This window comes from Acanthaster planci, linkage group LG06 (assembly GCF_054643075.1).
Source record: "Acanthaster planci isolate LZ-2023a linkage group LG06, COTS_SCS, whole genome shotgun sequence".
Lineage (NCBI taxonomy): Eukaryota > Metazoa > Echinodermata > Asteroidea > Valvatida > Acanthasteridae > Acanthaster > Acanthaster planci.
The window spans coordinates 11,004,155-11,031,730 of record NC_141782.1 but is presented as its reverse complement, the minus strand read 5'-3'; the positions used below and the strand labels follow the sequence as shown (position 1 = coordinate 11,031,730).

Sequence of the window (27,576 nt, the reverse complement as noted above, 5' to 3'; positions counted from 1 at the left end):
ATTCGCTGTAGTCTTGTCAAGTACTGTAACTGCCCCAGTAGTGCAATGGGCAAAACTAAAGGCTCTAAACCACTCATGGGCAAACATGGATTTTACAAAAGACACTGATGTGAGGAATATTCGGTTATCTTTTAAACGTATACACTGTACATACACTTGTGGTTTAGTTATGTGTAATCTTGAAAATACTGGTAAATATGGAGTTGGATCCGTCACCGGATAAACTTCATTTTGGACCGTATTAAATAGGCCTCATTAAATTCAAATGACCATCACAATCTCGAATTCAATACCCCTGCAATTTTGAACTTTTATCAAAAAGAAGTAATTATGTACATGGTAAGGCTAACTTCAACTTTATAGGTACTGTCAGCAGAGTTTGGAGTGAAATTAATGGGACAGTTTTGGAGTAAATCCAGCTAAAAACGAGCACACAACAAACAGAGAGATATCATATATAATTTTCGGGCGGAAGATCTCACTTAAAGGCTGCCTTCGCGTAACTAAGGCGTCTGCTTGTTTACACTTTTTTGTTTTAAATATAATTTAATCATTTGCCAAAGTGCTTCCCTGTAGCAATAAATAACAACGTACTCCTTACGAGTTGTGATTTCGGATGAGCGGAAATTGCCAACCAAAGTCAGGGGCCGAACCTGTCTTTTATATTGACTTTATTCATGAGCCGCGGAGAAAACTCCTGCGTTGAACCTGCAGGCTAGCAACCACTGGTTTCTACCCGGACGGAGTATTATAGAAAGTAAGGCCTGCATTGTTCTACGTCTTGGCCAAATTCTTGCCAGCCATCTCCGAGGCGGGGTACAATATCCCCGCCCGTAGTTGACTGACGAACGCCTCGTGGGCCCCGTGCACCTCTTCCCAGTAGTCCTGCCGGCAGACCGCCTGCAACCACTCGGCCACCCGCGGCCACAGCCGTAGGGAGAACCCCATCCACTCAGCTTGCAGGAGCACGGTAGCCACGGTCGAGTCCGCCAGCGTCAGCGCATCACCGCACAGGTACTTGCCGGTGCCGGGGGCGAGGTAGCGCTTCTCCAGCCGCTCGAGGTAGTGGCTCAAGCGCTTTATACCGGTCTCGATCAGGACCTCATTGGCAGCCTCACCTTCCAACTGAAACTCCTCGAAGACCTGTGGGTAGGTGCAGCGGTACCCCACTATTCTGAAACGGTGCAAAAGTTTGATTGACTTTAGAATCAGGGAAAAGAGGAAGGAAAACTGTCCTTGGCGAACACGCTGCAACGTTTCGTAACGGTTTTCGGGTCATCATGTACGTTTGATTCTTAGTAATTTCTAAGGAAGGGCTTGGACCACCAGTAACAACCCGTGGTCATTTGATTTTGGTTGAAACTATACAGCAGCAACTATAAACACACCTAGAGCATTGATATTAGGAGAATTCAGTGCTACCGTTCACAACAAGTGCAGATTCATGAGGATCTGTCAAGTCCCACCACCTTAACATCAGCCGTTTCTCAAAGATCTGTTCTTGGACCTGTGCTCTTCTCTCTCTCTACATTGCACCACTTGGAAAAAAAATCATCCTCAAGCATGGTCTACAATACCATTTCTATGCCGATGACACCCAAATCTATTCACCTGTTTCCATCCTGATCAAAGCGCGGCAGAAAATGCAGTGAATTATCTTGCATTGTGTTATGAAGATACGCGACTGGATGTCAACTAACTTTTTAAAATTGAATGATGATAAATCTGAATTTATCATCTTTGGTCAAAACAACAGCACAGCAAGGTTAACATTTCGCATATTCAGATTGGGGCTTCTTCTGTTAGTGATTCTCAAGTAGTGCGCCATGAGCATCTTTATGATGGATACCGGCGCATTATAAATATTCATTTTACTATTTATGATAATGATCTCTGCCAACAAGAAAAGTGTCCACATTTTATCAAACAAGAAATCGTTATGCGGTCAGATGAAGACACTCGCGAGTTTTGAGTATTTCCCTCAGGTTGAAGATATTATAGGCAAGTTAACTAGAGTCATATTTCACCTGTGTAGGTCGGCGTGTGCCCAATTGATGACCGACTCGACTAGCATTTGCTGTGCAATCGTCTGACCGTAGCCCGCGTGGTCGGTGTAGCGAGTCGACAGGTACCTCAAAATCGCCGGTCTGAGAGGAAGATAAGAGAGTAGTAGGAGAGGAGTAACACATAGGGACACAAAGACCCTCCCATCGAGCTTTGTAAGTGCTGATGAAGGCCAATTGATGCATAAAATGAGACCACAAGAGGGGTCTCCTGTGAGAAAGTCATTTCTAGCCTGCACTTACCGGGAGACAAATTGTAACCAAATCTCGGCATTTAATACCAGAACTGGATTTTGATTTCCAAAATCCAAGACTGAATGCGCAACAAGGACTGCACAAGTGCAGACAAGCCTGGCCGTGCCGAAACTCGGCAAAATATATGCAACGATATCCTAAATTCTGCCAGTCCGCAAGCCAGACCTTAGCAGAAATCGCTAAGCTGGAGACACAAAGTTATAAGGTCGCAGTGCCATGCCAAGGAACGTTGCAGCCACATCAAATACCTTACCCCTCGAAGACCACAATCTCCCTGTCCACTAGCATTGGGACGTCCTGATGAGGGACATCGCTCGGTAAACCCGGCCGTCTGCCTGCCGAGTCTACCTCAGCTCCTGGGTCCACGTCCACTAACGTATAGGGGATCTTATTCTGAAAATAGAACAATAAACTCTGAGGTATAGGCCCTACATTAATTAACTGGGCTAGCATACTGTGAAAGTGAGATTTAAACTGGAATTAACTTACATTTTACAAATTTGTTATTTTACATCCAAGTTTGTAAGTTTGTTACACGATCTGTTGTTAATTTTCATTACATTAGTTTACATCATGCAATGTGTATCGTTAAATTGTAAGACGCTCCGTTCATTGAAAAGTTTAAAGAAATTGTTTCTGAACATGTCTGGGTGAAACTCTGGTCGGGGACCTTTCTTCATTTTAGCCGAGAGGATAACCATGCTGAGGAGTGTGAAGACGTCCGGTAAATAACCAGTATAAATAATGACGATACCAAAAAAAGTGTGGAAGAATAGAAACTGGAAAAGAATGGACAGTAGGTAGAACAGTCCACTGATTTGCAAATAGCTGGCCTTTAGCCTTGTTGCTAATTATTCAGCTTTTCTGTACACTCCCCTTTATTGCCATACGACAGCTGAACAACGACGCGAACACGAAATCATTCGGTATGTCAATATTTGATGATTCCATCCAATGAACAACCTTCTCTGCTGCTCGCGAAGAAAGTTGGCGGGGAGGGGGACAGGGTGAGTGTTTGCGTAAAGGCCAACAAATTTACTTATCTAGAGACTGAGCACGCGGGGAGAACAATTAAGGATGCACACACGGGCGTCAATCGGTAGTGGACGTGTCATAACCCCCCCACACACACATTTTTTGGGGGGGCATCATGTGTCCCCTCCAATTTTTTCTGACCCTAACTAGAAAGTGAAGGGGGAGTAAGCCTACATTTGATTTATAATTTAGATAAAAGTATTTTTAAACGAAATTAACCTTGCAAAAGCGTTTGCAAAACAATTAGTTGAACTGGTCAGAAATTGCCTCAAATCAAAGCACAAAACATCTACAATTGAAAATTTCACGGGGCCCTTAAGCAGGCCTCAGACCCCATGCTGTATGGCTTGGCGCTTCGCGCTTCCTTTAGTTCTGATCAAGGCACTGTTCCCCCCCCTATTTTTGAAGAGCGATTGACGCTCAATGAGCGGACCCTGAGCTGAGGTACATTGACGTAGTGATCGACAATGATGGACAGCATTTGGTAAAGGACAGCATTCCGGTAAAGTTTGTCAATTTCTTCCAAAAAGAAAGGAAAAGACTCCTCTCTCCACACCTCGAGATCTAAACTGAAAATGTTATGTTCGGCAATACACTTTGTCTAGCTCGTCCATCCGGGAGTCAAAAGGCAGCAGACCGGCAGCAATAAACTGCAAACAGATTTGTTCTTAAGTGTAAAATCATTTCACGAGTGTGTCACCGGCCTTCAACTCAGACAAGCATTCCTTTTTCTTCGTTTTCGTAGAATAATCTATTTGTCTTAAGGGGGACAAAATCATCTGTAAATTGATTTTGCATTTAATTATGTCCCAGTATACAGAATAATGAAATGAAATAAAATGAAATGAAATGAAAAGAAGGACTTCTTACCAGGAACTGAGCGGCAGGCTCATAAAATATACACGCAAAACCGGTCAGAGGTTAGGCCTACCCTTGACATTTATATGAAAAGACCTCAAAGAACTCAAGCCTCTTATCAAAGAATTCTGTACATGAGAGGAAAAATGTTTTTCACCAAACTCTCTTTACAAATTTACGCAGTGATCTATGAGGACGCACTGTTGTTTTGTTGGGTCTGGGTGCTTGCTGATGGATAGAGTCAACTGCCAAGGGCGGATCCTGGACTAAATTTTCGGGGGAAGCCCTTTTTGAGGGCCAATAATTCGGGAATTTTTATGAAGCCTTTTACGATATTTCTGAGAGTAAAAGGCTCACTTTGAGGCTTTATGCACGCCTGGGGAAGGGAGGGAAGTGAAATAATCCATTAAAATGGACTTTCTCTCGTTCTTTTTCAAAAACAAACAGAAAATTAACCCCCCCCCCCTTGGGGGGTTGAATTGGTTGCCCCGTTTAGAGCCACAAGTATGGCATATGGGATGCAAAGCACAGATCACTGTAAATGGGGAATTGTCCACATGGGACATGTCATCATAATACAAAACTAGATTGCTATTACGTTCACTCACCTGGGCAAGATACAGCCAGACTATCCTACAAGGAGGTGACAGCCGGATCAGGTATAGCGTGACTGGTTTCTCTGGCATCGATCTACCGTTCGTTTGGCTGGATGACCCCGCCGCGCCAGGTGTGACCTGCCGCTTTCTGAACAACGAACTCATCGTCCGTACGCTGTACAAACTCAGTGAATTCACCGTGTTTGTACGACGTTCCGTGCGCTCAGTCTGGTCAAATTCCACTGCTGAAGTCACGAACCTCCAACTGTAATGATAATGTTGTGTCGACTTGATTTATGTCTTACGGGGAGCCTTGCGGCTTTGGCATTGGTTTCCGGGGGAACGGGCAAAGTTTGGAAGACCTTTGCTTTAAACGTGAATATCGAGGTTGTACATAGCCATAGGGCAATTTGAAAGGCAAATCCTTCACTCTATGTTTTCGTGTCCTTTCTGGGTGACCCTATAAAATGTAAATTTTATGTACGATTTTCTTCAACCTCATTGCCAAGCAATCAAGCAACACTGTGAACGACGAGGGAGGTGTGTCTACATGTTTCCAACTTCGTTAGGAAATTCACACTTTTTAAGAAAAAAAAATGAACAAGCAATATCATGTATCATAAAATGTCAAAGCAATATAAGGGAAAAGGGCATTACCAAGTAATGTCAACAACGTTGGACAAGTTCAAGGCCTGTCCAGACCTAGTCGACCCTGCAGTGGCGCAAGGGGGGGGGCAAGGCCATGGGGAAGCATCCCCAGTTGGAGGACCCCACCCCCACCCTCTGCTCGGCAAATTATAGAGATTGAAAACATCTGATTGACCGTCTGCCTTGACTGCACCCTCCAGCTAGACAATGAGGGTCACCCAGGTGCCCTCATGCAAAACATGTGGCTCCATCACTAATTTATTACGCGCTATGATGCGGCAATGGACCCATTGATTGATCCTGGACTGACTCCAAAAGGTTTGAGCAATGGACAGAAATGGGAACATGACCAAAGAGCTAGAGAACCGTCGTACTCGACGCTTAACTGCCATCAACATACTATACATACGCCAGGCTTTGTCGGTCGAAGAGTTGTATACGTACGCGTGTTGATCATGGAGGAAGGAATACATGTCGCCTGGTGAAAAAGATTTTGGAGCTTAATCGAAAATATCACAGAGAGTGGAGCTAGCTTAGAAGAAGTACTACTGACCTTTCGTTCTTAAGCGTGGCTCTGTTTCAGCAAGATGCACAGCCCCTAATTATTGTTCATCGTGTTGGGTTGTCCTTTACTGCAACGCCCCTCTAGAAAAGCAGACACCATAAACTTCATGCACATTGTGAGGACCGGTATGTCAAGGTCGGGCTGCCAGAACTTAAAGCCACTATTCGCAGGTCGCCTGGAAAGGACTGCGATTTGTTTAGCCGTGGAAACGTGACTATAACACGGGTAGGCTGCTGTCGCCCTGCAGAATACACAAACTTTCTTTCACTCAGTCGGGCGACTTTTGTGATGAACACGGCTAACTCGATGACAGCGGTTTAACGTCTGCCACAAATCAGTGCCCGACTGAAACTGATTGTAAGCCTGCCTTGACGACTGCTCGTGCAACAACTTTGCATGGGCCACGGGACTGCCATCCACTTTCTCCAGTTGCTGTTTGCAAAGAGAATTGAGCAGCCAAACCAAACATTCTAGCCTGGAGCGCTCTAGCGCCAAGCCGTCAGCACCTTGCTGTGAAACGCCGACGAGCAAACACCACAGGCAGGTGATGAGTTGCCATGAAACTAGGCTTCAAGGGAACCAAAATTCGAGGTGGGGGGTTAGACATTTCTGTGTGTATTATCTGATGGATGACACTATATTTGAAGGTAAATAAAACGCTTTAGGAGGGAAACAGCGGTCCTCTAAAACCGCCTTTCAGAAACCACTCCACTTGGATGGATCCGGGGCAAAGGTAGACCTGTGGGATGCAGTTCGCGCGGATTTGCTTGAAACAGTGGAGTACAGGTATTTTGCTAAGAATCTTGTCGTCATATGATTATTTCTGCCATGCTTTGCAAGACATCATCAGCAATTTACACACCACAAACAAAACAAGGGAGGAGAAACTCGGCAAAATGCTTTGATCCCAAACTACACTGAAATTTATTAGCACAAGAAAAAGAATTTCACCTTTGTCGTTAATTAATTTCAGTGCATAAACCCCAAGCTAAATCCAAATTCTACCGTTTGTTTCTTCCGAATGCAAAAGTAAAACAACACGTAAAAACAAAGCCAAAGACTGCAACATTTGACTCAGACGCGGTTTATTGAGTTGGAAAAAAGTTTTCAAGATGTGTTTATGAGATCCTGATTTCATGCTAATCGTTGGAAGAAAACAACTGTACGTGAGATTTTTTGCGGGGAAAAATAAAACTTTGGGGTTCTAAAATAACTGTTAACTTCAATGAAGATTTTAGAGGACCCTCTTTTCAGCCAGTGCCATCACGTACCCGTACGTGACTCCCTCCAAATAAAAAAAAAAACTTAAAAAATAAAATACGCAATATAAAAGTGTCAAGCCAATGGCAGTGGATCAACAGGCAAGTATCTTAGTTTAAGTTATAAAAATATGGTTTAAGTAACAATGCATGTACTTAATACATTGTACATGTAAACATTGATTGTTATGTGAAAACATCGGCTTGTGTGTCCGATAAAAACGCTTGTACACCCTAGTCGGCCATGGAGAATTTGAGAGCATTTTAGGCTCAATCGGTACACCAACTAATTTATTCCCATATACAGGTACTAAGATTACATATACACTACTGCTTTCCATCTTCTTTGTGGCAGTAAAAGGGGCTTTTCAATTTTTTTTATTTTATGCTAATGAGGATCTCCATATTCATGCACCAAAGCGTAATGTAATTCAAGGCAGAGCAGCAGTGTCTCCATAGCTTTGTGCACAATCCATCATGTATTGTGATACATGCACAATGTGTAATGTATCACACTTTTTTCCACATTGTCTTGGAGTAAGTTCCACTCTATACTCGGTTTCCACGCTGAACAAGTTGTTTGGACAAGAGTAATGACCAGTATTTCTTCAAAACATTGTTGGTGGGTAATTTTCAGGTATCGACTTTGACAAGGAGTGCCTTGTCTGACGACCAGAGTTGTTTATAGAGAGAGTTGTGACATGAGTGCTTCATATGTTGGAACCCAAATGGCGGATGATGCGTCAGTGCACATGGACAATTAGCACAATAACCAGAGCTGTATATGGAGTAGCTCAAGCTTCCGGTTTTGGAAACAAAATGGCCATACATTGTGAGTACAGCAGTGCGTGCAAGTGCTCATGTCGCAACTCTCTCTATACACGGCTCTGCTGATACAAATGCTGATGAAAATGTCTTCTAAAGGCAAGTCCAGGCGACGACTATAATTGACTAACACCGCCTGAACAATGGATGGTTTGGACTATCTAGTCAACCATCTGGGACCAGGCCCAGGGGTATGGTCGCACCACTGGTTATCAATAGCCAATTTCATTTATCATTATGGAGGGAACCGTTCACATTAAAATAATTGTACATTTCAATGACTATATACGCTATGAGAATCGCAGCCAATGATGACTTGTGAGTAACTGTGAGATTTTTTTAAAAAATTGAATGACTGGGGTCATTCGAATGTTACTGAATTGGGCACGCGCGTTGTTAAAAAGCAACTGCCCCAAGACTTCAAAAATTCCCTCCTCCTTTTCCCTTTCAATGAAAGCAGGTATTTAGATCCTCTTTATATTTAAAACACGAAGTAATATGAATGAAAACAAATTGAGCTACATATGGTATCTATTGCATGCTTCCTTTAAGTGTTGGCACATTCGATTAAGGACTGAGGGGGGGACCTGACATCCCCCATACACCATTTGGTTGGAGGTAGTTCATTCAATTTTCCCCAAGATTTTTTAATCTCAATCTTTGATGTTTCAAATTCTTCAGCCTCCTTTAGGTGCAGATTAATATGGCAAAATGTTTACTGTCAGTTATAACTTGTTTTATGAGGTCAGAAGGCTCCACTTTATGACTGGCTCATTTCATTTGTACATTGTACTTATCATCTGCATAGTTTCATGATATATCTTTGATAGAGACGACAGGCTGAATTTCACTTACGAACTGTAAACTTAGCTCAGTTTGATAATGGAAAGAAAAATGTAAAAAAAAACAAAACCAAAATCTGGCCTGGTGTCATATATACCCCTTAAAGCTTGGGTCTTTCATTCCAATTCTGAATACCTGAATTGCGGTCACTCAGTTCTGTAATTTTGATATTTAATCCCCTGACTTTGCAAGTGCATTTTGTAACAGATAACTCCCTGGAATTAGAGGCCATTACTATGGTGGGTTTCCCATGCTTACACAAAGCTTGTATGAGTCTGTTAAACCATGCAGCTATAAAACACAACACCTTAAACAAAAGGGTGTCGGGGTCTGAGACAATGCCCATACGCCTTAGAACACCTCACTTTTGGTATCTCCTTTGGGTTAGTGCATGGTGTCTGTGGTGCAACTGGAACATTGGCATTATTCAGAAGTCGGCCATCTTGAATCAAGAGCAAGGCATTCCTTGTCATAGCTTTCAGAAAACTTTAATACATGCATGAGTGGAAACTGTGATATATGTAACGGGCTCAGTGTGATGCAATATCAACCTTTACTGTCAAAATATAAAAATAGGTTTTCAAAGTGAGGCTAGGTCTGCAAGTGTAATTCTGGCAAACAGTCAGGCTCCTTCCGATTTCAGAGTGTTCAACAGGTGAAGTGAATTCGGGGAACATGATTCAAAACGGCCATCTTGTGAATAAAGCCAATACTCTTTATTGGACCATCGCTAATCGAACAGCTATGCTAAAAATAACACATTATAATGGGCGGGGACAGCCAAAGCCATCAACCAGAAGGTCTTAGAGGAAAACATCTCGGTAGTATAGGTGTAATTTTTGCCCATAGCAACAAACCAGAACTTTCAGCCTACAGCATCTGTTTATCTCGAATCCAACACCTTCTAGTCCCACGTAACTTCTGAGACACCCAACCACCTTGACATGATACACACTAATGCTATGCTAAGACACTTGTCATTTCATTTGCTACATATGTTACAATTAAAACAAAGAAGAAAACATAAGGACAAACGAAAAACTTTAACACAGATGATTACCAGTTTAATGATGGACAAAATAAGAAATTTTAAATTGTGTCCAAACTGCTCGGCCACAGCTAGTAATGCAGCAAATAAAATCCATTCCCCTCAGGCATGTAAGCAACAGTCAGACACAGCCAAGTACCTGTGCATGTAGCTTGAAAACACATTGGCACTTCAAGAGTTGGACGTTCCGTTAAAGAGATGACAAGGGTAAAATGTTTGGCAGTGTTGCAGAAAGTCAACCTTTACAGTTTGGCGGTTGCACCAGGAAGTGACGTATATGATAGTTTTGGTGCACTAGGAAGTGACGCACCATCTACAGACTTTGTACACGACAGTTCGTCGTGCAGCAACTATCCATGCTACGTCAGTTACTGACGCAACCAACAAGTTACAGCTGCACAGAAACAGTATCAACTGTGCGTTCACATACAGATCAACTACCTATGGTGAGAAAGACAAAGTTGATTGGATATTGTGAAAAGAGGATATGTGTGCCATGACAATTTTGGCAATAGCTTATGTGATATTAAGTTACTTGGGTCTTGCAGCCAGATAGGATGTACTGTGCATTCCGATTTCTCATACAGTCATGGCACTTGCAACCATATCTACTTGTTTCCTTGATGGCCCAGTGTGAATCACATGGACAGTCGCGTTCGGGATTTCTTCTTCTCCGGAGTCCCGGGGTTCTCTTGTGACTCGGGCTTGGCAGGGGTCAGCTCCGGGTCGAGCACGTTGCCGGCCTATCGGAGAATGGCAAATGAGGAATTGATTACTGTCCCTTTTTAGCCAGAGGGTTAAAATCATTGTATCACTTACTCTGGCAGTTAAAAAGAGACTGAAAATGACAGATTAAAACAAAGCACTTTCTCTGAGCATGATGTACCACTGCTCTACCCAGGAATGCAACAGGGCAGTGTGAAAAGGTGTGAAAAAAAGACTGAAAATGACAGATTAAAACAAAGCACTTTCTCTGAGCATGATGTACCACTGCTCTACCCAGGAATGCGGCAGGGCAGTGTGAAAAGGTGTGAAAAAAAGACTGAAAATGACAGATTAAAACAAAGCACTTTCTCTGAGCATGATGTACCACTGCTCTACCCAGGAATGCGGCAGGGCAGTGTGAAAAGGTGTGAAAAAAAGACTGAAAATGACAGATTAAAACAAAGCACTTTCTCTTAGCATGATGTACCACTGCTCTACCCAGGAATGCAATAGGGCAGTGTGAAAAGGTGTGAAAAAAAGACTGAAAATGACAGATTAAAACAAAGCACTTTCTCTTAGCATGATGTACCACTGCTCTACCCAGGAATGCAACAGGGCAGTGTGACAAGGGGGGAAATTTCCTGTGTGCAGTGGCATACAAATATGGGAAGTAAAACAGAACAACCAAATCAGCTAAGCGAAGGGGAATTTGTCCTGTCTTACAAGTAAACACTCCAGCCATGTGTGTGTTGGCAAAATTCCAACTTGTCCGCTTCCTTGTTCGGGAGGCTGGTAACATAAAACCCATTCAAACTAAATGGTTAGGGTTCACGACGACTCCTTGCACGAGATAAAGACACGGCACTATAAACACACGGAGCTTAGACACTACTTCACACATATGCAAACAATGCACTTTTTAACCAATTAGTTTTTCTGCAGAATGTGCACAAACATGCACACCTCATGAATGTGCAAACACAGGGCAAATGAAGGAGATGTCTGCCATTAACCGTAACTTCCCAAGCACTGTTAGAGGTATCGCCTCAATTAACACACAAACTCCAACACCTTGAAATCAAACTCCAACCTTACAGTACCCAATCACACAGACTCCAACAGTACTCTTGCTGCAACAGGACCCAATCACACAAACTCCATCAGGTCTTTGCCTGTGTAATTTTGTTTGATTGGGTACAGCAGGCCCATTGCACAGTACAAAGAGTATGGACAGGCAGTACCTATTCAAACAAACTCACACACCATCATGCTGCATATCCATCCCCGGCTGCTGGGATCATTGTGGTCAGAAACAAGGAAGACTGTCTTTCTTATGGTAATTATTGCATAATATTACATACTTACCATTTCAATGGCAAGCTTTCTATCATTACAGAATCTTTAAAAACACAGTACTCATTGGAAAAAAGTGAGAGGGCCACAGTACCCATTCAGTCAAAATTCAACAGGGTAAGTCAAAATCCAGCACCATATAACAAGTTCCCAGTACCTAATTCCACAAATTCAAACACCTAACTGGTGTTTGACTGGTTACGGATTGTTAGGGTTAACAGCAATGTTACACATTTTACATCTGAGGGCGCACAAATGCACCAAATCCACAGTGATGAACACCAAGGTGCTCACAGAATACCGTACAGCAACCTTTTGCCCGAAGTTCAATTCTTACCTTCTGCACTGTATATTTCTTCTTGTCGCACCAGATCTGGAAGCACCGTTGGGCCTTGCTGATGCATTCAGGATCACGCAGCTTGCAGTATACACGGATGTGCTGCTCCGCAAAGCGCTCGGGTAGCATCTGGGAAACCTGAATTTTTTTACCACCGTGGACAAGAAAGAACAATGAATTTCTCAGTGAGGGCAAAGGTCTGCGAATATGTTCCCTTGTTGATGGGGACTACTGCTGCTGATGAAAGGATTGCTCGTTTAACATCTGGTGTCTTTTTCTTTTGATGCAATATTTGCCATCATAATCAATGAAAGTTCTTAAAAACAAAGAATAGATTTTTGAGGAAGAAAGAACACTGTCACTATGCAATTAAGCAGCTTTTTTTCTCACAACAATGCGCTGGCCTAACATGCCTGGGCTTTCTAATCAAACTATGAAAATTTCAAGAAGCATAAAAACCAGCAATTGCCTTCAGAATTCTTCGAGATCTTTCACTTTTCAGACACCAAAGGGCATATTCATTTTGTATTTCAAATCTGGAGGAACAGGAAGCCCTCTGAACAGTAACAGTGGCTAGGGCTCTGCCTTCCTGCAAATATCCATTACGAGCCCTTGACCATTATGGGCGGCTGAGGCTTACACCCTTTTCATCTCTTCAGGCTCTTTGATGCTGTAGCCAGATCCATGTCAGACAAAGATGGGGTGGGGGACTTTTTTTAACCTTGTAACAAAATGTCATGGGGCTACCTCACTGCATGTATTGGTTTGAAAGGTTGGCTTAGCCTTGCAGAGAAGATTTCTTTTAATGGGAAAATCTGGATCAAACTGGGGGGGGGAGGTTTGGTGCGTCCCAACATACATCTGGGTCCCCACAATAACAATCTTACCGCAGGACTGTTGTCTACACAGAATATTACAGATGGTGAGTTCTGTCGGTGACTTCAGTAAGGTCCACCATGAACACCAAAGTAATGCCATTCGTGTACCAGCCAAGACAGTTCGTTTGTCACCCATGAGCGGGTACTTACGCACGGGACCTATCCACCTTGGGTAAAAGCATCCCCTCACTGGCAGAAAAGAGCCATTCTGGTGGGGAGTGCTGGAATTGTTGGTAGCGATGCTACTGCAACGCATGCATTTCATAGTCATTTCATGGTTGTGAATCAGGGAAGTGCACGTCCCACCAAAGGAGCCTCTGCTGCCGGGAAATTGGCGCCCTCTCTTGGGGCCCATTGCCTAGGTTTACTCATCCACTCCCTCCTTCAGCTTCTTACCTGACACTTTCTCACCATGACAGCTTGTTGTGGATTGGCCTTGGAGTAGAATCGCACGTAGTCAATTGGGTTCCGGTGGCCCATGCCGTAGTTTAGATCCACGATCTGTCGGTTATTGTAAATAAAGTGTGCAATTGCTCTGAGATAAATCACAGAGTTAAGATTAAGTACAAGTCATAAAGAAGGGCAAAATGTCCACCCATGCGAGAATAAACAGGTCCAAATTTACAATCACTGATGATAAACTGGCGCACTTGATGTTCCAACACCATGTTCATTGTAATTGTAACATTTGCAAGTCTCTGAAGTAAACTGATTCGAATGTAAACATGAACACTGTCTGACGGCATGATGGCTTTTTCACCAAACCATACATTATCCAACTTCAGAAAGAAAAGCAGTCGGGAAATAGAGCCCACTTCAGGTCAGGCACACAGGCATCACCAAGATTTAAAGTATTTTTCCCAGGGAAAGTGCTCACAAGTAAGAAACCGGCACACCATTACCTGAGGAAATGGGTCCCTTCCAAGGTTTTCTTGTCATGCTGGTGATTTTCGTGTCCTCTACTTATCTTTTTTTTCCCCATTTCTCTGCTTTTTCTTGCTTCTTATTTCAGTATTTGTCAATTTTTTCCAGGGTCCAAGTGCCCCCCTTGCATCCTCAGGGTGCCAATGGCCAGACACTAGGCATACAGAGCACTTACATGGACGATCAGCTGATCTGGCGTGAGTTTGGGGCCATCCATGTCCTCGGTCTCTTGCACTTGAACAATCTCGTCCTTCATTTTAGGCACTCTATTCTGCAAATGGATTCAGTTCAAAAAAACATTTATAGGATAAATATGACCAGGAAAAATAAAGGATCAGAACGAGTCATCTAATATTGACACCTTGTGTGAAGGGAAATTAACCGGAAAATTTCCCGTACATTTTATTTGGTATCCGTCCTTGACCCCCTGGCAACACCCGGCCATGGCACATGCCACTTGTGCCTTTGAGAGCAACTGGGTAGAAGTTGCAGCCGTTTTCCTTCAGTAGATGAGTGAGTTACCACTGGATATCAGCCCCGAGCGGGACCAAGAGGGGGCACAAGTTTCTTGGTTATGGGGGCTCCTTTGTTGCTTCGCTGCTTCACAAACGAGTGCAAAAGGCACACATTAGAGTTGTGTTGCTACCAACAAAAAACGAACACTCCTGACCAACATGGCTCTTGTCAACCGAGGAGAGGGTGCTTCTGCTCAAGGCAGATAGGGTCTGTTCGTTCTATATCACAGTTGACTATCTACCTACCAGTGGAAACTTAAAACTACAGCTGGCCTTTAGTACAAAAGCAGAAGGTCAATTCACTTTGTGTTCCGAAACAAAAGAATAAATACTGCCACTATAAAAAATGAAAATATGACCCTCTTTAAAAGAACATGTACATAATGGGGAATATGTCACATCATGAGGCAAGACCCAACACAAACAAACCCAGGGGAACATTTCTGCAAACTTGCCTACTATCCAATGTGAACAGAAGGCAATATAAAAACAGTATGCAGATAGTTAATTCAGCCATGGCCAACGTTTTGCTTATATAAAAGCAACTTGCCTCGTAAGCAACTTCAAATGTAAACAATTTTTTTTTTCAAATCCATTTACATATACAAATCAAAGAACTGAAGGGAAGACTGTACGGTCTTTGACTTACTCTTTCAATGAATGTGCCGTCTGGGGGCTGCGTCTGACCAACGCACTTGTACAGCTGACGTCGTTGGACCATGGTCAGGATGCGTTGGGGCTCGGCTAGGGCTGGGTCATCAGAACGCATGATCTGCAGGATGACGTCATCGGTCAGTTGGGTGAAGGCAACCATGTCGTCAATGGCTTCCGACATCTTCAGCATTTTTCTGCATGTGGAAGGAAGAGATCGAAGAAATAAATGGCTGGAAACTGCAAAACTCAAACAACAATTTGAAGTTCTTGAGTAACGGCTAAACTTTTAAAAATGTTTTATTTGTCCGTCATATGGACAAGTAGATTTTTTTCCAAAGGAGACACTAATCGGAGAATGAAATAAAACTGAACTTCATTTCCAAATCCAGGTAAGCCACCATTTCAAGAAACTGGCTACAGGCAGGAAAGATGTCTGAAAAACGAATACTTTGGGGGCTGTGAGGCAATAATGTATATGCAGCAAATTTGATAGTTTCCGCAGAGAAAATAAAAAAGGACTCGTACAAACGTGCCAAAATTAAAGTTTATAAATATGAAATTCTCAGTTTGCCAAACTGTAAATCAGCAGATCCACTATCAGAAAAATAAAAAGTGTGGCATTAGTGAGAATGAAAAACATCTGACTACAGCATACTGCAATACTTGCGTACACATACACGTAAGTACGCTTACAATATCACATACACATATACTACATTTAGAAACAGGCATATGCCTCCCAAAACATAACCACCATGGACTCAATTGAATGACCTGCTGGCAAGTTTTCACAGTCAGGGATGCAACATCGCTCGTGTACACCCCTATGTGCATGTAAAACTAAAAGCCGGAAATACATCTGCTAGTTCTACTCACCCGTTCTTTCCCTTGATCAGCCAATGATCGTTGGCCTTGACTAGAACTTCAACAAGCCTTAGTAAGAAAAGGACAAGTACGTCAATTCTAATAGGAATCAGCTAGACTATTTAAAACTTTGGTTGAAATTCATGAGCCGGAATTTACGGAATGGGAGATAAAAAAGGAATTGGTTGACAAAAACTCACATGCTTTCGATGATCTTATTCACCTTGTGCTGGTAGGCTCGGCGATGGAGGCTGTTCCGTGTGTGGAACATGTCATATAAATTTCCTACCTCCTGGAGAGGGAACAGCCAATGGCAAAGAAAAATGCAATTTTGTTTTAACTGCCACAGGCAATTCTTGAACAGGACTACCAGGAGAGGGCTTGACCCCAAGTCTTGACCTCTGAGGCAATCAACAATCTTTACCCAGATGTATGCGTGGACCACATTACAAGAGGAAAGTGAGTCAGGGGAACGGTACTGGAAGAACAATCGATGACTCTTTCAGAAGTTAAAAGCTCATCTATTCATGAGATTCAACTGCAAATGGCGTACATGTAAATGGAAATTACAACTACATGTACACTTATCCTTTGAATGGAATTCTGACCTATGAGCCCTGAGCTCAAGCAAGAGAGGGCGCAATTTTCCTGGCAATGGAGGCTCCTTTGGTGGGAAGTGCACTTCACTGATTCACAATTGACTATGACATGTGAGCGTTACGGTCATGTCGCTTCCAACAAAATGAACACACCCCGCCAACATGGCTCTTTTCAACCGATGAGGGGGTGCTTCTGCTCAAGACGGATCGATATGGCAAGTTTCTCGAAGCTTCTGAGATTGTATTGGTTGCTTTTCAGTCGGATGGTTCTGAATTCCCTGAAGTCTAATATTTCCAGTTCTTGAATATGCAAACGGGTTACATGACTGTTAAGACTTGTTGACCAAAGGACATCATCATGTTGGCTAGTCGCTGACTCTGTAACTCAGTGATGGACTGTGTCCAAATTACGTGGCTTTGGGTGGAGATAACACAAACTTTATTAGAAGCTGCAAGATAGTGGCTTTGCGCATGTGCCGTACACGCACGCGCGATTTCCTGCCATGGCCACATCCAGGCAGCGCGAGTCAGAACTAACCTTATCCCTGGCGCATATCTGCTTCTTGCCATCCACCTCGATGACCCGGGAGAACTTCATGAAGCGATGACAGTCAAAGCTGCTGGAGATGCCCAGGTTGTGGCAGTCTCGCAGGAAGTAGTCCCACTTGTCCACGTCGATGCCGTTGCGCTTGTTGGCCACAATCTCGTACAGGAAGCTCTTGTCCTTCGGGCGCCCTCTGTAAGGCCAGGAAGTCTGAAATGAGGGAGTCACGGAGGTCAAATTTCTTTGGGGGATTCCAGTGAGTTTCAGTAGGAATTGAACTGCAGATTACAAGCTTTCATATCACTTCAGAATGCCCACGTAACGTTACTTCATTGATGTATGACTCCAGCACTGAACTAGACTGGCTCTAGAGGAATTTCTTATGCTCTCCTGATTATTATCAATCACACCACACACTCAATTTTCACCCACTTTCGCTCTTAAGTAATTCCTGGCAGGAAAAAATTTCAAGCATATCCACCTAACCTACTTGATTTTCAACTGCGTACGTGCATGCAGGGTTCTCACCCGAGATTTTACGAACAGGGCAACTGGTAACTCTGAAACTGACAACAGACTTGGCTGGTTTTCATCATAAACAGTGTGCAACCCTAGTGGTGAGGAATATGTACTTGGCCTGTCACACATTCCAAGCCAGTCAGGAGTATATCCGGACCTTTATAAATATAAATGCATCAGTTCGAACTCGATGATGGCCACATCAGTACAGAAACATCCCAAGTTAGCAAAAAAGTCTGACTTAAGACAGAGTCTGGACTTTCTACAGCTCTCTGGTGTCCTTACGTTCTTCTGTTCTAGCGGCCCAGCAATCTGCTCCTTGATGAAGCTGATGTCGCGGTCATCTAGGCCGTACCGGACAAAGACCTCATTCAGTTCATTGGACTCAATCAGATGGTCAAACATGTCGACTGAGGCTTTCTCGTGCTGTCCAAACGGGTCAAAACAGAAAAGTGTTTTCTCGGTCAAGCCAAATATCGGAATGCAAATCAGACACAGCTTGTTTAGAAGCAATACCTGCTTCAGAAATCCAAAGATACTCCAAAAAAGTCAGGCTCTTCCGGGCCTGACTTTCAAAGTTTGGCAGAACACACAACACTCCAGTGTATATTCATCTAGTGCCGAGACTGGTACAACAGATTACATAGCCAGCTCACATGCTCAAGATCAACAAAAACCTGCTGAGGGTTAAACCTGGCTCTGATAAATGTCACTGTAACCACATTTCTAGATGTTCTTCGAGCTTTCTGCCAAACCAAAGGAAATTAAGCCATTGTAAACTGACCCAAGCCATTGTAAACTGACCAGTCTGCTTATCAATCTAAGAAAATCCACTACATCCAGCAATCCTTGTCTGCTGATGGGTTTCCTGGGGACCAGCAGGTTGGGGTCTTTCGTAAATAAGGGGCCATGCTGCATTTCTTACCGTCCAACCGCAATCGGGTCTGATGGCAGGGATGAAGAGCTGGTCAAACATGTGGGAAAACGGGCCGTGACCTGTGAAATAATGGAACGAAACAACAAAACAATATGGATGCCTCCTTGAAAGTACCAGATCAACCAACTGGGTTCAAAGGTTAAGTGCTTAATTGGTCATTTGTGCATTCTGTACCAGTGAAGCAACAAAATTACTCAAAATCTGAAGACAGGTGCCGATGAACAAACCTGATGAAGCTGCAGCACAGTCAATATTGTATATTCCAAAGCAATCATATTCTAGGATTTCAATGTCAGATTGCAAGTTGCTGCATCACGTTTTTAATTGCAATTGACTTCAGAGTCTTAGACACATTTACACTTCAGTTGAACGCAGCTTTGCAATGTCTTGCATTGAACCAATGAATTACAGTAACCAAGCAAGTGTGTGTTTGTTGTGTCAACACTTGTATGCACTTCTACCGACAAGGTTCCAAATATGGATCTTTAGATGCATTGTACCTTCTCTTATTGTCTTCTTCAAAATGACAGCTTGCCAGTAAAAAACTTGTTTCACAGGGAGTCCAGTCCCATCTTTAAACCAAGTGTGGTTTAGAACAATAACTTTGTCAGTTACTGTTTGGATAACTGAAAATGATGGACTGCTTGTACCTTAAAAACACACTGGACGATTTGGGGAATTCAGTGCGTAATAGACATCTATGAAAGTACTTCATTTACAATACTTCACAGTAGTTCACAAGGACAGAGTAAAATCAAGCATATCTTAACAAAAAGGGGTAAATAAAGTTACCAATGGGTATCATTCATCACAAAATTAAACAAGTAAATGCAGATAATAAAAACAGGCACAGACAGGGATGAAAGACAGGTTGATTACAACAATGATCCATCCTGAAACTCAACTTAAGCATTTATAAAAACCGTACTGTGGACACAGACAAAACAAAAGCGGTAGCCTCGAAATCCTTACCTAAATCATGGCAGAGACCAGCTATCTGAACACACAACACGTCATTCTCTGTGATGCTTAGCTCAGGCTGTCTCTTCTGTAGTGTCCGACATAACGTTCCAGCCAAGTGACACACCCTGTTGGGTAGAAAAACCCCCCAAAGGAACAGAGAATTATTGACAGACCAGCACCTGTCTCATCCAGTTACCCATACCAGTCCAGCCGACCTGGGGACGGGCAAAAAACAACTTTGGACAAGAAGCTTTTGCTTGTTCAAAATTTATATGGTCCCATAAATCTTTTAAACTCGTGAAAAAGTCTTCGGACTTCCTTCTAAACAAATTCTGGATTCAAAGGAAATATGGCCTCAGAAAGTACCAGGGGATGTCAGTTTCATAATTTTTTTTGGGGGGGGGCAGGACGGGCAGTTTTTTACTTTGGTTAGACAGCAAGGGACAGGCAGACACTGTATTCCTAAATAAAACCCTGTAAACCAGTCCAACATTTAAACAGCATATGTAGAAGTCAAATCTTGGCAATGTCAATTTGCTGAAACACAATGACAACAAATATACATTAAGTATAACTTTGGGGATGGTGCTGATGAGTTCTGCCAGTGTTGTACAGGAGTAATTTCCCATGAGTATGAGTACATGTATATTCCCATGAGAATGAGTACATGTGTATCCCCATGAGTACATGTGTGTTCCCATGAGAATGAGTACATGTGTATCCTCATGAGTACATGTGTATTCCCATGAGAATGAGTACATGTGTATCCCCATGAGTACATGTGTATTCCCATGAGTACATGTGTATTCCCATGAGTACATGTGTATTCCCATGAGAATGAGTACATGTGTATCCCCATGAGTACATGTGTATTCCCATGAGAATGAGTACATGTGTATCCCCATGAGTACATGTGTATTCCCATGAGAATGAGTACATGTGTATCCCCATGAGTACATGTGTATTCCCATGAGAATGAGTACATGTGTATCCCCATGAGTACATGTATATTCCCATGAGAATGAGTACATGTGTATCCCCATGAGTACATGTGTATTCCCATGAGAATGAGTACATGTGTATCCCCATGAGTACATGTGTATTCCCATGAGAATGAGTACATGTGTATCCCCATGAGTACATGTGTATTCCCATGAGAATAAGTACATGTGTATCCCCATGAGTACATGTGTATTCCCATGAGAATGAGTACATGTGTATCCCCATGAGTACATGTGTATTCCCATGAGAATGAGTACATGTGTACCCCCATGAGTACATGTATATTCCCATGAGTTTGAGCATGAATACATGTACTTCTGCATGACTACAAGTCTGAGCGCATGGATTTTTTTTGCATGTGAGTAGGATTAAATTGATATGTTTGTAAGGAAAGAAAACAGAAATACAATTCACAGAAAAAGGTGAAGCATAAAAAATTCTAAAAAATATGGTATACAAAGGAAACAGTTTTTAAATTTTATCCAAGCTGTCTAATCAGCTCTAACCTTTTAATACACGTACGTGCTGGTCCATCAAGCTTGCTCAAAATTCACTGAGCACTTCCTCTTACCGAAAGCTTTTTTTTTTTGCTGGTAGGGTCAAAAGTAGGCATAATTACCCTATCTGCTCTGCACACAAATGCAAGGCTTTCATTGGCAAGGCAGACAGAGACTTGTGGGCAAATGTTTCAAATGGGTGCATGGTGCCAGCACAGAGATCATGTTTTCCATGAAACTGTACATGTACATGTATTCACACCATGAAGGTGCAAACCTTGTCTCATGTGCAAGCAGTGTGTTCAGTTGCAAATGAACCCAAGGGTTACTTAGTCTCCCTTTCAAGCCGGCTCTTACCCCAGCGAATGCTCAAATCTATTGTGCGCTGCACCAGGGAAGACTAAGTAGCTACAGCCAAGTTGCTTGATGTAACGCAACCTCTGGAACTGTGGAGTGTCAATGATTTGCACGCACAGAGGATGCACCTCCATGTGGCCATGAATAGGGTCATTAAATACCTGCCACAAAAAGGCAGAACAGAGTGTAATAAATCATAAATGGCAGAACATTTGCATAACACAGCAGAATACGGCCCAGCACAGTCAATCACAAGACAGCACAGTGACAACAAAAGCACAGTGGAACGCTATAAGCACAGTACATGTACATGTATATCATTAGACAGTGCAGTGGAGCAAAAAATCCCAGGGCTGGATCATCCAACAGACACAGGAGCTGTGGCAAAAAATGAAACAAAAAAACCCTGAAGGCCTACAAACATACCGCAGTTTGCCATGCAGTTCCCCCATCCACATCAACAACAACACATGAACTTTTAGACTTTTAAAAGCTTCTTTCAGAGTCTCTCAATCAAAATTCAACTTTGGGAAACCTAGCGCATGTATACTAGTACACAGCTTATATTGTACAATTTTGCGGCAACACAACATAAATTGCTACGGCATTTACGAAATTTGTGCCAATGCCTTGGCAGAGCAGAGCAGAGCATGCACAGCATTAATGCCTAGGGCCTGTATCGTGGAACACTTAATCTGGCCCTGCAACTAAGACAAGCTGAACAAAGCAGAGATACATGTACATGTACATGTCTGTACAGAAGATCACAGCACAATAGAACAGGACAAAGAGCAGTACAGCAAAGCACAGAACAGAAGAGAGGACCCCATACAGTGAGTCACTCCAGAGAGGAACCCATACAGTGAGTCACTCCAGCAGAATACTGCGGCAGATTACAACACAGAAAAACTGCAATATTTGTTGTGAGATTCAACAACAAAATTGAATGAACAAACCTTCAAGGAATCTATGAAGACTTTAGGCCTTGAATTGTCTTGTAATTTCTTCAGAAACTGAAACTCTTCAAGCAACTCTAAACGTTTTCCCAAGGACCTGTGGTAACAGTGAAAAGGTGTAAGGCGTATGAAATAAGAAAACAAACATTCTGTAGCACAGTCAATACAGAATGGCTAAAACATTAATGATGAAGGGAGGGAAATTTTCTGATTGCAGTGCACCTAAAGACCAAATCCCAAACACTTCAATTTTCTTACCTTACACCAACTTTCTTTTGAAGCAATTCTTCTGTTAGCTTGTCCAGAACTTTTCCAGATATCTCTTCTTCTGTTCACAAAGAAAAACGAACTTGAATTTTCCATACAGCACTCTTACAAGCAGACCTATAGCCAGAAAGATTTCTTTTCTGTAATACATAACAATGAGAAAAAAAACATCTCACAAAACTCCTGTGCTTTACATTTGTTTTTTATGCAATGCTATGCAACCACACACAAAATTATTTTGGGCTTCATATAAAGTTGCAGCTGGACAGGCTATGAAAACCAACCTATTTTACCCATCAAGAGATACACAAGGTTGACTCTTGAGCAAATGACGACAAATGGAACTGATAAGCCAACCATAAAATGCTGGAACAGTTCCAGTTTCAACTTAAAATACCCTGGTTAGGTTAAGAACAAATCTGATGATTGTATCAAGCCATCTTCTTACTTTGGAACAGCCGTGCCTCATGAGTAAAGCCTTTGGCCATCAGATACTTGGAGACATCTTCTGCCGTCCAATTTTCACAGTCGGCAAAGTCAAATTTGTCGTCCAGGCTGTTACAACCATTGCAAGATGACAGGTTTCCTTCGGAAAGTTTCCGTTTGGAACGACTGGAGGACATTTTGGCACAGGGAAAGTGACTTCACTCAGACCGGAATGTTTGAGGGAGGTGGGATCTTCGGGAATCCTTGTCCTGTCCATGAGAATTGCAAATCACAAAGATTTGGAGGCAACTTGTACCCGGGTGAATTCCTACCCAGGTTAGCTATTACCTCGGTCAACTCATACCCGGGTCATTCTATAAATTCAAGGTCAAAAAGTGTGACATTTTTGTGTCCCTGTTACACCTGGCCTGTGTAATTTGACATGGAAATATTACTGAAATGGATTTCAAACCGAATTCTATCTGTTTAGCAGGTAATTTGCAAATCATACATGCATGTCAGATGTGACAGGGATGGGACATGACAAAAAGTGGTACCCCGGTTAACTCCTACCCAGGTTAAATCTCACTTCCCTCTGAAGTTGTATCTCAGCAATGTAAAACCATGCAACCAACTCAACTCAGGAAACTGTGACTGTTCAGACAACCCAACCAATCGGACTACCTGACTGCTTATGCATCAAATGGAACTCTACAAGTCGTCCATTGAGGTACCGGTAAGTTACGTACAAACTGCCTCGGGCATGAGGGTAAAAATAACCATGGTGGGAGTTGACCAATGTCAATTTGAAACTAGTTATGAGAAAGAACAGCAAGTTATTGTAGAAAAATGTGTGCGGCTAACCACACCGCAGCAAATTGAAATTTGTGCTTTTTTTAACCTACACCTATACATGTACATGTAGATCTGTCTTCCTGGTCATATGTTATTGCAATGTCTCTCTTTGCGGAGGAACCATTACCAAAATCAGTCAAGAGTCATCAGTAGGAAAGATGACTCTTGACTCTTTATTACACACAATGACTAATTTAGTCAGGATGATCTACATGTACATGTCGGTCGTGCCTATGCCTCATTTTCCCTCTAGGGGGAGGCTAACATTAGTGTGAGCCGCCATCATGCTCAGAGCCACCCTCCCCATAATCTTGTATTTGGCATCGGAAGAGTGGAACAAAGAGCTCTTCTGCTTCTGTGTCTACTTCCATGTTACTTCCAGAACTGTAAAGTTTTTACAAACCTCACTGGTAGCGATGTACAAATTCCTATAAACACATTTTAGCTGTATTGATTGTGCCAACTTACCCTTCCATCACAGCTACATGTAGTTGTGCAACCAAATTCCATACATGCCTTCTTGGTGAAGTTACAATGTACATGTAGATGTCAGATGGGGAGGTTTATTTACCTTATATCCTCATTAAAATGGCGAAATTCTTGAGCATTTTGCCCATCGACACTACAGAAAGTCAAAGCATCACTGAGCATGTGCTCTCCATAACTGTCAGCTGTGTGATAGTGTAGCACGGAAAAATGGCACCCTAAACTAAATCTGAATAAACTAAAAAACCAGACCAGAATTTGGGTAACTCGCTGAAAAAAAATCAAATTTGATCGGGTAGGGAGGAGTCGCAAGGAAAATTTGGGGCAGGCAAACGACAGCAAAGTTTATAGAAAGGAGGAAAAAAAAAATGAAAAACAAAAAATGAAATTCCAAAATTTACTGCTTAGGGGCAATGCTCAACAGAATCTAAACAAAGATACAGTGTATATAAAAAAAAGAACTGTTTAACCACAAACTCAATCAAACCTGTGACCTAAAAAATGAAGAACCAGTGTGATGTCTGGGCAGAATGGGACTAAATTAACTTTGATCTTCAAAAAAAAAATGCACTTACATGTAATTAAATTACCTCAAACTAAAAAAAAAAATAAATGCTAATGAAACTTTGCTGGTCAAGAGAAGTTGGATACTGTGACTTTCTGTAGTGTGGATGGGCAAAATGCTCAAGAATTTCACCATTTTAATGAGGATATAAGGTGAATAAACCTCCCCATCTGACATCTAAGTTCACCAAGAAGGCATGTACGGAATTTGGTTGCACAACTAGCTGTGATGGAAGAGTAAGTTGGCACAATCAAAACAGCTAAAATGTGTTTATGGGAGCTTGTACATGCATACATCCAGTGTTGTAGTACTCATATCGGTACTCGTACTCGAGTACTACTCGAGTACCGTTTTCAGAGTACTCGTACTTGTACTTGGACGTCCAAGTACTCGTACTCGAGCTACAGTTCTTATACTCGAGCTACAAAATACTTGGAACTCGACATCCAAAAATTGTACTCGAGCATCAGAGTACTCGTACTCAATTAACAGTACTCGATAAAAAATCCTTTAAGTTAACTTACCACTGCCGTTAAAGTAAGGTACAAAAATATCGACTCCAATATTCGATACGGTTCCGACAAAGAGAAGGCCGAACGTGGGACCATTAACGTATACTACCCATTCGCCATCTGTGCGCATACTTAATTAATCACGTATGCAAATTATATTGTTGTACTTCAGAATGGTCCCGCGATTTACTTGGGCATTGGTAGTCTGGTTCCTGGACCCGAAAATTCTAACAATGAACCCAGCATGCAGAAAATCACAGGCATGTGAATAACTGAGTCTGGAAAATAGACTTCGCGGCACCGTGCACGTTGTGTCAACTACTGCAACGCACGTGTAGTGATCGTGACATTGCTAGCCAGATCACTTGTTCTTGTAGCCATGTCATCTGCATTCGGTGTTTCTTTTACACAGTGGCAGGTTTTAGAGTCTCTAATTTAAGATAAAACTACTTTTGAATTAGAAGTACTTGTACTCGTACTCGGAATTAGAAGTACTTGTACTTGTACTCGTACTAGGAAGTGCAAGTACATGTACATGTACTTGTACTCGGAAACCAGTACTTGTACTCAGCTGGCAAAGTACTCGGCAGTACTTGGTGCTCGGAAAAAAGTACTCGACTACAACACTGCATACATCTATCTCTAAAATAAGGTTTGTATAAACCTTACAGTTCTGGAAGTACCTCCATGTGGGTGCTAATCATTATACAAACACCTCCAGATGGTGGTTACATTCAGCATAATTTTGACCCTTGCGTAAATTTACTGCACTCCCTCCTATGAATGGATTTCATTCAAATATGTCAAGTGGAAATACTCAGAATTAAGGAGTACTATAAATTTGAGCATGATTCAAGATTGCACTTAACAGTTACCGAAAATGGTTGAACCAATATGCAGAGCAAGCACTGTCACTGATGGGTTCAACGCATGCGCAGTCTGATAAACATGAATGGCATGAACGTAGCGTAGGGACAGTCAACGGGTGGAAGCGAGAAATTGGTGAGCAGAAATCTCACTTTTTTTCACAAATGCTCAATCTGATGCTCTGAAACCTTGTTATCCTGCTTTTGAAGAGGTATAGATTAATCTGATTTGCAGACAGGGGAAATTTGATTTAGTACATGAACATGTAGCTTTCTAACACCAGTGAATTATTTCACCACAAAAATCTGATTCCAAAACCCTATAGCGTCACCACACCACGCGACCAGCTGGAAAAAATAATCACACAGACATGACGGAGTACCATGACTTTGAGTACATCGAGTTCTCAAAGTTGAGGTACACGTACAGTAAAGGACTAAATTGAGCGTCAGCTCAGGGAAACCGAACACTTTGTGGTGTTTAATACAAACTCAAAAATCGTAGTGACCGTATATAGGACTATATCAGTTTGATTAAGATTCTTTTGCGGGTACCCGCAGGCCGCAAGGCAGGCATGGGACTCAGAACCGCCGCGCGCGCCCCGCCTGGCCGATAACATCTTACAACATTGAAATTTGCATGGTACTGGGTCTCTCGACGTGGACTACCGCGGTACCGGTAGTGTATAATGCACTTGCACTTAACTCCACTTTATTTTCGCATAAGAGTGAATTATAAGAAACATTATGTGAGGTCTATGATTTCAACCCTTTGTGGTGGGTAAAATTCAATATTCTAAACAGAAGTAAGAAGATATCTAAAACGACTTACTTACCTCCAAACTCTATGTACCCACACAGTACACGTAGCTTCCCCCAAGATTTGAAAGCTAGCCAGTGAATGTCCCAGCCCGGCCGGCCTTGCTAGCTAGCTAGCTAGCGCCTGCACCTGGCGCGGCTGATCTCGATTTTCGAGGGCGCCCTCTATTGACAGGATCCT

General features: G+C 42.4%; 2 protein-coding genes across 3 annotated transcripts; both read right to left on the bottom strand.

The window, feature by feature from the left end:
- Nucleotides 1-110: 110 nt before the first annotated feature.
- LOC110987830 (glutathione S-transferase theta-1-like) lies at nucleotides 111-6,485 on the bottom strand. Its single transcript, XM_022250937.2, has 5 exons — nucleotides 6,009-6,485; nucleotides 4,820-5,072; nucleotides 2,572-2,711; nucleotides 2,028-2,147; nucleotides 111-1,174 (listed from the first exon to the last, which is right to left on the bottom strand). The coding sequence occupies exons 2-5, from the start codon at nucleotides 4,970-4,972 to the stop codon at nucleotides 775-777; spliced, it is 813 nt and encodes a 270-aa protein (XP_022106629.1). The 5' UTR covers nucleotides 4,973-5,072; nucleotides 6,009-6,485; the 3' UTR covers nucleotides 111-774.
- A 432-nt stretch (nucleotides 6,486-6,917) lies between these two features.
- Nucleotides 6,918-27,557, bottom strand: LOC110987827 (deoxynucleoside triphosphate triphosphohydrolase SAMHD1-like). 2 transcript variants are annotated; one of them, XM_022250932.2, is made up of 17 exons: nucleotides 27,413-27,557; nucleotides 23,315-23,561; nucleotides 22,858-22,927; nucleotides 22,600-22,696; nucleotides 21,644-21,804; nucleotides 19,797-19,912; nucleotides 18,813-18,883; nucleotides 18,173-18,313; nucleotides 17,363-17,578; nucleotides 16,426-16,517; nucleotides 16,238-16,294; nucleotides 15,357-15,555; nucleotides 14,368-14,463; nucleotides 13,665-13,769; nucleotides 12,391-12,528; nucleotides 11,424-11,489; nucleotides 6,918-10,738 (listed from the first exon to the last, which is right to left on the bottom strand). In XM_022250932.2, exons 2-17 carry the CDS (start codon nucleotides 23,487-23,489, stop codon nucleotides 10,634-10,636), a joined length of 1,905 nt encoding a protein of 634 aa, XP_022106624.2. In that variant the 5' UTR covers nucleotides 23,490-23,561; nucleotides 27,413-27,557; the 3' UTR covers nucleotides 6,918-10,633. The 2 variants fall into 2 exon arrangements, with proteins under 2 accessions (XP_022106624.2, XP_022106625.2); XM_022250933.2 differs by lacking the exon at nucleotides 11,424-11,489 and having other exon boundaries at nucleotides 27,413-27,556.
- Between the last annotated feature and the right edge of the window lie 19 nt (nucleotides 27,558-27,576).